At 36.2% G+C, this 14,060-nt stretch overlaps 1 protein-coding gene across 6 annotated transcripts in view; it reads right to left on the bottom strand.

The window, feature by feature from the left end:
- Positions 1–8,212: 8,212 nt before the first annotated feature.
- The window catches only part of Ythdc1 (YTH N6-methyladenosine RNA binding protein C1), a 31,786-nt gene continuing 25,938 nt past the window's right edge, over positions 8,213–14,060 (bottom strand). For 2 of the 6 annotated variants that reach the window (XM_050149907.1, XM_050149904.1), the window contains 6 exons: positions 13,555–13,637; positions 12,492–12,528; positions 12,356–12,419; positions 12,201–12,263; positions 10,567–10,749; positions 8,213–9,185 (listed from right to left, as the gene is read on the bottom strand). In XM_050149907.1, coding sequence (XP_050005864.1) covers positions 8,961–9,185; positions 10,567–10,749; positions 12,201–12,263; positions 12,356–12,419; positions 12,492–12,528; positions 13,555–13,637 — 655 coding nt within the window. In that variant the 3' untranslated portion in view covers positions 8,213–8,960. The remainder of the gene's footprint in view (positions 9,186–10,566; positions 10,750–12,200; positions 12,264–12,355; positions 12,420–12,491; positions 12,529–13,554; positions 13,638–14,060) is intronic. The other 4 variants (XM_050149908.1, XM_050149909.1, XM_050149905.1 and 1 more) reach the window with 3 other exon arrangements.

Below are 14,060 nucleotides of genomic sequence, written 5' to 3'. Positions count from 1 at the left end.
CTCCGTCCTGTCTGAGAGGAGTTTCAGTGAAGGTCCGATACTGATGGTGAAGCAGAAGCCAGACCATGGACGTGACCAACAACACATTAGACAATGAACATTTGCAGTTAAAGCTGTATGGAGAAAAGGTTGTACTGATGATACGCAGACACTCTCAATGCCTGAAGAGGAGATGTAAAGGCAGGAGAGAAGCTTGATTGCTTTATTTTGTTTTTAATTAATATTCTTATTTGCATTATTATTTTTATCTTATTTTTATAATTTCTTTGTTAGTTTTCCTTAGGGGGGCACACAAGGATGAAGGATGGATATGGAGGGACTGGGAAGTGAGTGGGATTGAGCTGCATGATGTGAAATTCCCAAAGGATCAATTCAAAAATTATGTTAATGAAAAAATTCAAAAAAGAAAAAAAAACACAAAAAGCTTCCCTGTTTACTGATAATATCATTTTAAGTGTGGCCTCAATTACAGGTTTGATACTATATATATATTTAAGGCATGCAGGCCAGGAAAACAAGTAAGCTAACTGCAGATCTTCACATTTCCTCCTTTCCTCCAAATCCACTCTCCCAGTCACATCTCCAGCTCTGCAACCACCTGCTGCAGCCTCCCCTCCAGCCACCCCCCATTTCCCGTGACTCACAGAAATCCTCTCTTACCTACCTTCCCTCCACTCATTACTTTATCCCAGGCCCCAACTGCAGCAGGCACTCTGGGGGAACCTGCCAGGCAAGCTTGCCAGAGAAACAGCCCACCAAAAGGCAGGTAGGTGAGCTTCAGATCTTCCCTATTCCTCCTCTTTTTGAGATTTCATCTTAAGACAGTCAGAAAGTACAAGATCAACAAAACAAATGACAGCTTATACTGAAATGTGTGTGCAGTAAGGGGAATAATCTATTGCTGGTGGAAGTGAAAACTGGTCCACACACTATAAAAAACAATGTGGTGATTCCTCAGGAAGATGGGAATTAATTTACTTTGGGATCCAGCTATACCACTCTTGGGCATATATCCAAATGACACTTTATCCAACTATAGAGACAATTAGTCAACCATGTTAATTGCTGCCTTATTCATAATATCCAAAAAAAAAAAAAATGAAAACCTAGATAACCCTCAACAGATAAATGGATAACCAAAATATACATTGGCACAATGGAAGATTACTCAGTTATTAAAAAAAAAAAAAAAACCTAAATCATGAAATTTGCAGGTAAATGGAAGAAGCTAGAAAAAAATTATTCTGAATGAAGTAACTTAGATCCTATAAGACCCAGTGGAGACGGAAGACCCTATGAAAAGAAAGCATTCTAAAAATAACAGTATCTATGCACACATGAACTCACAGAGACTGGGGCAGCATACACAGGGCCTGTACAGGTCCAAGCCAGACGGGGTCCTAGACCTGAAAGAACTGAACACATGCCACCATTCCTAACCCAGAAGCAACTTCCAATTGATAACCACTTGCAAAAGAAAAGTAACATCTCTCCAAGAGTGTTGGCTTCTCTTCCAGAGGACCCAGGTTCAATTTTCCCAACATCTACATGGTACCTCATAACTGTAATTCAAGCTCCAGAGAATCCAATACCCACTTCTGACACTGTAGACACTGCACACACATGGTGCACAAACATACATGTAGGCAAAACACCCACACACATTTTTTAAGAAAAAAAATTTTAAAAAATTCTTTGGATCCAAGCATGGGGGCAAACACCTATAATTCAGGCACGTGGGAGTCTGAGGAAAGAGAATCATGCATTCATGACCAACCTGGGTTATATAGTGAGACCCAATTTAACAGAACATTTCTAATGCAGTACATAGCTCAGTGTCAGAGTGCATGATTCACAAATATGAAGACTTGCATTCAATTTACAAGAACTGGCAAAAAATAACATTTCTTTCAGAAAAAAATAAAACATATAAAGTACAAAAGAAAACATCTGGCAGAATGCACAAATAAATAAATGTTGAATATTTATTTATAGCCATGAAGTGTCTACCCTTTCAAATTAATGCTTAGTAAATTCTGTTATATGAAAATTCAGTAAAATGAACACATCAATTCCTAAAAGCAAACTCAAAGATTTTATATCATATAATCATAGTCCCATTTGCAACGCTTGCATGGACCAGGAATCTGATCTATTATTTGTTCATTTTGAGCTTGCTTTATGGTGCTTATTCCATATTTAATATATTAATAAATGTATTGCAATATATTATTAATTTCAATAGATTTAACATACAAATTCTCACAATTTTCATGCTTTTATAATGGATTAGTTCCCTCAGAAGCCTTACTTCAAAATTTTTGGGTGAACATCAAGACATGAGATCAAAAATTTAATAATCCTCCCATCAAGTCATGTTGCCTTCCCTTCAACTTTGGCAAGCATTGCATTATGTCATCAATAAGACTATAGAATGAATGACATGGCTTAATTTCTACAGATCCGGGATAAAAGGCAGCACAGTCTCTATGCTCAGGCATCCTCTGGTTTAGGAATAAGATGGGGTTGTGACACTTTGAGATTCACAATTCTCAGCATGCTGTGCATTATTCTCCTGTTCTGAAATCTTTTCTGGTGGTAGCATCATTCATAACTGTGACCTGTATAGCCATAGGGCATAGACACAAGTCATCAACACTCTTGCATGGCCAGTGTTGGGCCATCTGGGGCTACATGGTGAGTAAAACCTAGCTTTTAAAAAAAAAAAATAAGAAAAAAAGAAAAAAATGAAATTATTACTAGGAATGGGAAAGGGCTGGTGAGAAACAGGAAGACATAGATGACTGTCAAATTTTAGTCACAAACCCTAAATAACTGTTGATATGTAAAGTACATCATGTGAATCATAGCTAATAATGCTGTGGACATTTAGTGAAATAATCAGCTTTGAGGAGTCTCCCAGGCTGGGTTTGAACTCACAGAGGTCCTGCTGTATCCTCCTCCAGAGTGCTGGGATTCGAAGCATGTACCGTCATGGCTGGCTGAGCCACACACAAGAAAACTGGTCACATAAAATCATAGACATGGCCTGCCAGAAATTCAGGTAGGCTGCCTGCAGACCGATTTTCTCTCTTCCCCCAGATACAATCCCCGAGTCTAACCCCCAGCTCAGCTGCTGAACACCCCTGGCAACCTTCTCTGCCCTACCTCCCAACACCCATGAATCTCACAGATCTTCCCCTTCTAACCTTCCTCTCCCTACTTGTTACTTTGTCACAGACTCCAGCAGGTACCCCCTGATAACCCAAGGGCTGCTTCTCCCAGAGTAACAAGTAGGCTGAAAGTGGACCCACACATCTCCTACTGTTCCTAGATCCAACACCTCTGTCTCATCCCTGACTCAGGACACCTGCTGTGGTCTCCCTTTCCTCTCTGACCTCATCCCCAAGGAATCACAAAAACCTTCTTCAACCTTCCCACCCCAAACTCATCCCCATACCTCAGCCTCCAACACCAGAAAGCATTCCCTGTGACCATACCAGCTTAGAAGGCCAGCTGGATGATGGAGCATGTGATCAAACCAGACTCCCTGAACGTGGCTGACAAGAAGGGCTGAGAAGCCAAGAACAATGGCACTGGGTTCTGATTCTATTGCATGTACTGACTTTGTGGGAGCCTAGTCTGCTTGGATGCTCACCTTACTAGACCTGGATGGAGGGGGGAGGACCTTGGACTTCCCAGAGGGCAGGGAACCCTGACTGCTCTTTGGACTGGAGAAGGAGGGGAAGGGGTATCGGGGGCGTGGGAGGGAAATGGGAGGAGGTGGAAATTTTTAAAGGAAAAAAAAAAAAGGGCCAGGAAGACAGGCAACACACAACCATTCCACTCTCCAAAATTTCAGAGAAGGGACAAACACCAAGGAGCAAACCCTTCCCCAGAGACAAATCCAGAAATCAGCACATAGAGCTGTAATCATCCAAAACCCACGAGCTTAGCAGCCAACATAAAAACACAATCAATAACAGCCTAAACAATATGTCCCAACTAGAGCCCGGCTATTGTGCTGTATAGGTCCTGAATATTCCAACATAGCTGAAGCACAGGAAAAAGACCTTAAAACCAACAATATGAAGATAATAGAGGTCCTCAAAGAGAAAATAAATAGGTCCCTTCACAAAATCCAGAAAACAAAAAGTTGCACAAAAGGAAATGAAAGTGCTAAAGTCCTAAAAATGGAAATACAATCAATAAAGAAAACACAAATGAAGACAATTCTAAAACCAAAAGAAGCTACAAAGTCAAATTCGACCCACAGAATACAAGAGATGAAAAAAAAGAGTCTGAAGTATTGAAAATACAATCAGAAGAAATGGATATATTGGTCAAAGAAAATGTTAAATCTAAAAAAAAAAAAAATTCTGACACAAAACATCCAGGAAATTTAGGACACTATGAAAAGATAAAACCTAAAATAGGAATAAAAGACACCCAACTCAAAAGCCCAGAAAATATTTTCAACAAAATCATAGAAGAAAAATTTTCTAGCCTTAAGGAGATTGTCAGTCATACTACAAAAAGCAAACAGAACAAATTGACTGGACCAGAAAAAAAAATTCCCTCTCCAGATAATGATCAAAACACTAAACTACAGAACAAAAAAATATTAAAAGCTGCAAGGGGGGAAAACCAAATAACATATAAAGAGAGACTTATTAGAATTACACCTGACTTCTCAAAAGAGAATCTAAAAGCCAGAAGGGCCTACACAGATCTGCTGCAGATTCTAAGAGACCACAGAAACCAGCCCTGACTAAGATATCCAACAAAACTTTCATCACCACCACGGCATAGGATCATGGCAGCAGACAGGCAGGCTTTGGAGTAGCAGCTTAAGTTCTCATCTTAAGCCATAAACAAGAAGTAGAAACTCAGTAAAATACTTACTCAAGTAAGGCTATACTTTCCAGTCCTCTCCAGTCACTAAGTGATGGAGATTTATGGGAGAACTCTCACTCAAACCACCACAGATGGGGTTGGGTACAGGGAAAGGTATTTAAAATCACTCATCTGGAGCTGGAGAGATGTTTTAGCTAAGAGCACTTGTTCTTGCTGAGGACCTGGGTTTTCTTCACAGAACCTGTAACATCTCTTCTTGGGGATTTGGCGCCCTCTTCTGCTGAGAACACTACATGCACATGATGCACATAGACATGGCAGGCAAAGCACTCCAAAAAATCCAAAAAAATTAAAATCACTCACGACTGTTCAATTACAAATGATTCTGGGACAATTATTCAATGGGACCTCACAAGAACTAACATCAGTGAGTTATACCTTTAAATGTTCAAAATAAGTAAAGTCCTAAAAAAATGAGCACTTTTTATAATCTTGAGATAAAAATAGTACAAAGCTAAAATTACAAATAATCTCCATTTTAGCTGCACCAAAAATGTAAGATTTTACAGATTAAAAAAAAAAGACAAAATAGACTTGGCTATGGTTGTGCATGCTTTTAATCCCAGCACTGGAAAAGCAGAGGCAGATGGATCTTGGTCTACACAGAAAGGTCATGTAGTAAAACACCTCACAAATAAGAAAAGACAACCTATACAGAGTAAAAAACACTGACAACATATATGTATATTCATATAGTAAAAAGATGAAATGATTAAATGGAATCAGAAAAAAGAAACATGATTAATAAACTTCTAGAGAGCAGATAAGCCAGCAGGGGACCTGGGTTCACTTCCCAGCACTCACATGTGACCTCATGATCGTCTCCACGATGCATTTCAGGGTTTCTTCTGCCCTACCAGGCCCAAAGCAGTTTCTTTATTAACCGATGAAAGCAACACATGAACAGAAAAACCTCCTACTCCATTTTTGTCCCTAGTTGCATTTCAGACACTGTTTTGGAAGGTGGTATTATCTTGTCAGAGTTATGTCATTGAGGCACAGCTCTCAGAGTGTAGAGCCTCACCCTGCCGGTTCATTCTGCTTTCTGCTGTTAGATACCAGAATTTCCAATTTCTTCTAGTCCCTTACACAGTCAATAGAAATTAGGCATTTTCACTAATTCATAAGCCAACCGCTTGCCAATATATACTTCCAAGGCAAGGACATAATTAGCTAAATTCAGTTCACATTCCTAACTATTAAATGCCTCTTGAGAACTATTACTAAATGAAGCATCCTGATTATATAATTTAAAGAAAAAGAGAAATACCCCAGAATCCCACTTGGTCAAATCCAAATGAAACTGACCTCCATGATTGGGGTGGGGAGGGTAATAATGGATTCACATTTACAGTTTAAGAACCAAGACTTTACAGAGACTATGCACAACAGTGACAATGATGTATATGTAATGTATAATTGAGCAAGAGACTGCTTTTAAATGCATGTTAAATGTTCTCCCCCAAAAGATGGCATAATAGAAAGCAATGATTATTAACTAGAAGGATTGAACCATTGTACAATGGATAAATGATAAAGCAAATTTTTATCCACTGGAAAAGCTTTTAAGACAGGCAGGCTCTCACCTTTAATCCCCAAATTTGAGTCAGAGGCAGGTGGATCTCAGATCGTATAGCCAGCCTGGTCTACAGATGAGTTCCAAGATAGTCAGGGTTACCTGCTTAGACCATGTCTCAAAAATAAAACCAACTTTTAAAATACACAAGGTTTTGCGGAGGGCTGGAGAGATGGTTCAGCGGTTAAAAGCACTGACTGCTCTTTCAGAGGTCCTGAGTTCAATTCCCAGCAACCACATGGTGGCTCACAACCACCTATAATGAGATCTGGTGCCCTCTTCTGGCCTACAGGCAGGATACATGAATGAATGAATGAATGAATACATAAATAATAAATAAACAAGGTTTTGTGGAAGTGGGTCCAAACAAGATTTCAGTTCATAACCCAGGCTGTCTTGGAACTGCTGGCAATCCACTGCCTCAGGATTACTTTGTGTTAGGATTAGAAATGTGAGCCACCAGAAGCTAACACCCAATTACAAAGCATCTTTTAGATGGACTTTTAAGAAAAGCCATGACTAATGAAGCCTGAAGAAGTGTTAAAGCTTAAGATGATCAGGATGGATATCTACTCGTGATCTTAGGGAATGTCTAAATTCTGTTTTACTATCAATGAAGAAGTAACTTCTGAGAGAACATGAAATGGGTAATTTTACTTTCTGAATCTGCTACCCAATTCTAATTATCAGAATTATATATAAATGTAGTCGGTCAATATTGAGCAACACAAAAGTGCTCATGTGCAGGGAGTATTCAATGTGATTTACAATCTATTTTAACATCAGGAACTAACTTTAATGTTGCCTACATGTTCTGTTCAACTACTGTAGACATTAGTACAATGTGTAACTTACTGATCGAACACAATACCTGAGTGTGTGTGTGTGTGGGGGGGGGGGATCACCAAGTAAAAACAAAAAGATGTAAAAGTGAGATGGAGACTTGTGAGGAAAATGGGCAGTTGGACAAACGGGAAGTGGAGGAATGAGAAAAAACAGAATTATAATGTAAACATAAAATTATCAAAGAATTAGTAATTAAAAATGAGTAACAAGACTTAACATCACCAACTAGTTCATTGAACATAATTCCAGAACTGCATGCAACCTGAGTTTCCTAAGAGTTAAATATTCTTGCAAATCTATCAGCCATGTGTGTATTTAATGAATCCACAGCCTGTACTCTGACAGTGGTAACATAGAATTGACTGCACAGGAAGATATTTTAAAGGGGATAAAGTTATACTTTTAAATACAGAAGCTTCTGTGTTCTCTGCAGGCCTACAAGTAGAGACAAAACACAAAACTATGTGCTGATTTGTACAGGCTCTTAAGTACAACACTGTCAAAAAGAAAACAGTAAAAATTCATTCCCAATGTTTAGATAGTTAATTTCATACTGGCCAACCTTCAGATTCAAGAAATTAAAATGCAAAAAAAATTTATAAATTTTATGTGGTTTACTATGTTAGAGAACTGTTACAAAGGCTGGACAAGCAATGTATGAAAATGTGAAAACACTAAAGACTAAACTGTAGAAAGCAATTCAACAGCAGATGAAAAAAAAAAAAGCCTAAAATACCAATCCAAAAATATCAGATGTATAAGTAACAAACTAAATTATCTATACAACCCACTCTATGCAGTCTTATATAATAGAGAATATATTGTTATGCTTATGCACTATAAAACTAGCAATCAGACAAGGAATACAGCACATAAGTGTCAATCTTTACCAATTTATTTCATACAAAACAGTAGCAATGTAGAATGTGGGGTTATCTCCTGCTGCCACACACGCAAAATTGTGAACATTCAAGCCGATGTACAGTTTAGAAGGAAGGCTAAACAATAGCATCAACCATGCTACTGAATATGGGAACTCTTTATTTAAAAAGATTAAAAATTAGATAGCAATGTCTTCTTAATATTGCTTTCATCATTGAAGACTAAAAAAAAGTAATTTTACAGGTTTAAAAAAAAAAGGGAAGAGGAGAAACCAAGAGGTTGCTACAACACTGCCATACAGTCAAACCATCATACTTCAACATTTGCATACTTGATAGCAGCATTATTTTTATACTGAACTGTGTGCAGCTACATGTAGAAACACAAAGCAAAATACTATGGCAGTTATTGATCAAGATCAAAAAGAAAGATAACAAACAAAATAACACTAGGATGAATATACTGTAAAAAAAAGAACATTTATAGAGAATGAATCAATATCTACATTCTTGGACTGTTCCATTCTGCCCCAATAAAAGTGTCAACTGTCAAATGTGCATTTTTGGTGGAACTGAGTTTTCCAGTTCTTATTCTACTGCATGCTTGGAATAAAGATGATAATAAATCCTTCTACACAATGAGCTTTAAGTAGACAGCTGAAAATAAATTTACTACTTGTAAACACACAAAAAAAATACAATATTTTTGTTTATCTTCAATCACTGCTTCCAAAAGCGCATTATCTTCGATAACGACCTCTCTCCCCTCGGTCTCTGTCCCGGTCACATATTCGTTCCCTCTCTCTTTCTCGATCACGACCTCTGTCTCTTTCTCTGTCTCTTCTGTTATCTCTAGGCCGGTCTCGCTCTCGTTCCCGATCCCTTTCACGGGGTCTACTTCTCCGACCACTGACAACAGCTTGTGTGCGGCGAAGGAAGTCATCCACCCTCATATCATAATCATGCTAGGAAAAAGGAGAAAACTGATCAGCAAAGCAAAACTTTGCGTGGGATTTATGAGTCCTCACAGTTGTCTGGTAAAGAAGAAATTAGAAAATGTGACCATGATTTCAAAGAATTTAATTTTGACACTTATAGCACTAACTGGAATCCACAAATCTTCCTATAACTTCCTAGTCAACTTAAAAGACTTAGGCTATAAAGTTCTTAAAACTTATTTACTAAAACAAGTAATTTAAGGGATTTGATAAAATAAATTTTTGAAAAATCTGATGAACTCAAAATTTACTTCTGAAGTATAAGAAGATTTATTTCAGTAATACTGGGAGCCTATCCCACACAATGCATTTTGAAGGATGAAAGGATAAAGGCGGTAAAGCACAGGCAGAACACTGCGGGACATTTTCAAAATTCAGCTTCAATGTATAGAAAGCCAGGTTTAGAACGCAATTCTATACTACCTTGCATATATAAGTAAAATGTGAATGTATTAAATAGTTTTAATTATTACTAAAAGAAGGTCCATAAAACAGAACTTATTTGCAAGAGCTAGTTAACTTCAGAAATCTTGGATTGCCTTTCTAGTCAAAGACTGTTACTGCTTTCCTTTTCATAAAGCTCACCATCAGCATGCACACAAGATTTCACAATAAACTTAGGTTTTACCATATGCAGTCCATGTATTATAACAGAAAAATAAGGCCTGTCAATAGCCTAGCAATATTTATAGAATGTTAAAAGATTTAATTTAAAGGACCCCTTTTTTGAATTAAAGAATAATCCATAAAAAAAAAAACTCTCAAAGATAGGATACGAATTTACTGTTCTGACCAAAGTTCTGTAATATATATTCTTTAACATTAAATTACCATTCACAGTCACCAAACTTACATGTGTATGGAAATATCCTTCCAATCAAGTACCAGAAAGCAATTTTCATTAAGTACACACACACACACACACACACACACACACAGAAAATTGGTTTTAATAAACAGCCCTACTATGAGAGAACTACTTAGAATTTGTGTCACGTGGTTATTATTTTTAAATAAGACTGGGTAAAAAAAATATGATCTAGAAACTACCTTATAATTTATCTTGCATGTAAATTTAGAAAAATTTACGCCAGCAGTTTTGAATTATATAGTCAATAATTAAGATCCTAGTTTAGGAAGAATATCATAATTACATTTCTACAATGCTTAGACACAGTGTTTCAACTCATGAAACAGGAAACACAAGCCTATCTAAGTATTACATAATGACATGATCAACTAACTGTTTTAATGAAAACAAGTTGCAAATTAATATTCAGATTCTGTACTAAGAATATAAATGGTTTATCATGGAAATCTAGCATACGCCCATATGTAAATTACTTACAGAAATTCTAAGTAGTTCCCTCACACCTCTGCCTTTCTGTGCACTTACTACTCGTTTATCTCTGTATCTTGCTTCATGTGGTACAGGATGGTGTCCTGAGTAAGGGGGATGGGCTTGAGGAGGTGGAGCATGATGTTGGTAGTAAGGATGATGTGGAGGTTGTTCCATTCCTGGGTAAGGAGGCTAAAAAGAAAAGATCATCTACATAAAAATCTACCAAATATCCTTGTAGATAAACCCATTCAAACTCCAATTCCCAATTCACACCAATCTCAAACATTAATTTCACCATTATTATTCATGTACATTAAAATATATTAAGGCTCTCCCAAAACAGCCTTTCTGTTTGTTAAAAAAAAATAAAGTCCAGGAGCTTTTAAAAATGCCAATAAAAAAACTTTAAAAACCTTTTTAAAAAATTTTTTAAATGCCAATATAGGGGCTAGAATGACTCAGCAGGTAAAGGAGTAAGACACCTGCTGCCAGGCATGATGATCCGAGTTCAATCCCTAGGACACACATGTCTGTGAATGGAATTTACAAGCCCAAAGAAAGACACATCAATAATATAATTTAAGGTGTTATTATAAAATTAATAAAGGGCACATGATAGATTTTAGTGTCAATATCATCTTGATACTTCAGACTCAAAGAATTTCCAGTTAATCTGTATGTATAAGAAAGTGTAAAACTACCTTAAGTGAAACCAAAGACATGTAAGGTCACATAACAGCATTTAAAAATAAAGAAGAGGGCTGGAGAGATGGCTCAGCGGTTAAGAGCATTGCCTGCTCTTCCAAAGGTCCTGAGTTCAATTCCCAGCAACCACATGGTAGCTCACAACCATCTGTAATGAGGTCTGGTGCCCTCTTCTGGCCTGCAGGCATACACAGACAGAATATTGTATACGTAATAAATAAAAAAATAAAAATAAAAAAAATTTAAAAAAAAAATAAAGAAGAAACACAGAGGTACTTCAGATACAAAGTTTTATTTCTTGGAAACTATTTCCAGAAATTCTTAACATTTTAGAATATAATTTAAGAAAAATATCAAAATTTCCTGAAGACAGGAAATTAAAACTCAAAATTTAATTCAGTCCTATTTTAAATGGAGCTAAATTGATTTGTTATCCCATTAAGTATAACAGAAACTTCACATGAATTTAGTAAATTTTATTTTCTGCACAATTCTAAATTGACACTATTTGACTGAAGGTTATTTAAGAGATTAATCTAACTGTTCATTTCACTTATCAACACATATGGCAAAGCAAACAGACATCTGTGCACAAACTACTAGTCTATAATGGCCAGTAAATTTTATGAATGAAGTAAACAGATGTTATTATGGAACTTGATCAGAATGTTAGAAAGATGAGAATAAATCTCATCACCTAGTTAAGAGCTTAAACTAACCATTACCATGTTTTACATATATCTATAGTAAGCCCATATTATTAAGCCCATACTTAAGCATAAACAATCTTGTCTTTCATTTTAAGACATCATTTATCACCAAAAACTTGTATGTCTCTTAATAGGTAATAGGAGTTACATTCTAAGTAAGCATTTGAAATTAAACACTGCAAAATGAAGTTAAAATAGAGTATTACAAAATAGAGTAATACAAACCATTCCCTGCCAAGGCGGTGGTGGTCCCATGTTATGAAATTCCCTCACATAATCATTGTAGGACTAAAATAAAAGATGATAATGTTAATAATAAATTAAAATAGAGGGAATAGAAATCAGACCCTAGCTTCAAATATGTAAAATTTAATGCTTACCCCATTTAAAAACACATCTCGGCGAACTCCTGAAAATCGTCTGTTGGGAATAAGATTAGTGAAACTAAATTCAGGTAATTCATAAACTAGTTCCAAGAATGTAATTCAAAGCTAAGCAAGAGTGAACCCAACTTACCTGTCAACTTCCTGGTATCGGGGATCCTTTAAATACCCTGTTCAAACATCAAATTTCATGTTTTTACTACAGCATTATAATTAAACCTTCCTTATCCTTGTTTCAATTCTTCCCATGAAAAAAATATACTTCAAAGGATGTTACTCATTCAACTACTAGAGGACTTCCCATGTATCATGTGAGCTACGGGCAGAGGACTACCCTGAGTGTACAGTCTGTACTGGTTTGAGGACATTGCAGGAGGATCTTTTTAAAGAATGTTTACCTTTCACCTTGAGAACTTATGGCTATGAGCTAAAGCATGAAGATTCAAAAAAGGACACAAAATTGCAAAAGCTGCAAAAATGAACATATATACTCCAAGAACCATGTAACAAAATAAAATCTACTCTATCCCCTGCTTCCATTAGGAAGGATGCAACAAACTAATATATAAAAATATCTGACTGCCCTATTACTGGGGAAAGTATTTGTTTTACTAGAACACAATTACCTTCTTTAGGGAAAAAGGATGCTACTATAAAGCCATTTGTTACAAAATACTCATGTATAATATAGCCAAAATTAGAGTTTTACAGATGTCTCAGTGATAGTAATTGAAACATAACCGTTCTTTTATCCCAGAGAAGAATAAACTGACTGAAAATCGACACTTGGATGACAAGCCAAGTGTTTCCCATCACTCTCAAAAACACTACCAGGTTCTTTATTTCTTTTTTTAAAAAAGTGTAATTTCTGTTTGATTTCCAATTAATGCTGCATACTATAGGAGAAACTACGTATCATAGGGAACATAAAGCACAAAATAATTCACTTTTTTCTGCATCTTACACATCAATTTCCATTTTGGCAAAGTCATCAATTTCAGATAACAAATTATGATTTGCTGTAATAGAACAACCTAAGCATGGTAGGGGAAGAATTACTAATTAGAACTAGCAATAATTTCTTAAGGTTTAAAGTAGTCATGCCCTAAATATTCTTTATTTTTAAACCTACTGGAAGTTTTTTGTTGTTTTAATAATTTTAAGTCAAATAATCTTCAGGATTATAAAATATTAACCTGGTCTCTGGTGAAACTCAGGGGGATAGTCAATCCTTGGTTTCTTTCTGCTGTTATGAATATCATAATCTTCTGGTCGACGCCTACACAAATTAGACACATTAGAAATTAAACCAAAAACAGCTGGGAAAACAAACAGCAAAGCAAGAGTTTGACAGAGATGAGTACAAAGAATAGCCCAGGGCCTACTTTAAAAAAAAAAAAAAAAAGAACAAACAAACAACTCCATTAATTTTTGGAGAACAATTTACCTTAAAGTTCTTAAGTCCTCAAAAGGAAACCTTATACACTGGAGTAGATATCTCTGTAATCTCATACTATGAGACAACCCCAAAAATTTCCTTATTCAAGCCTGTAAACCGCATTTTAGTAGACTAAACATAGAAGCAATTCTTTAACAAATCAAATAGTTTCCCAAATATCACCATTCAGGTGAAAACAAAAGGAAAATCATACCAGCAATTATGCAATAGCTTATTCTAAAATTTATATAGCTCCAATCTAAA

The sequence above is a fragment of the Alexandromys fortis genome, unplaced genomic scaffold, assembly GCF_014885135.2.
Source record: "Alexandromys fortis isolate MF-2015 unplaced genomic scaffold, M_Fortis_MF-2015_v1.1 scaffold_0, whole genome shotgun sequence".
In the NCBI taxonomy this organism is placed as follows: domain Eukaryota; kingdom Metazoa; phylum Chordata; class Mammalia; order Rodentia; family Cricetidae; genus Alexandromys; species Alexandromys fortis.
Note: the sequence above shows the minus strand (reverse complement) of the source record. Positions and strands in the feature narration are given on the sequence as shown.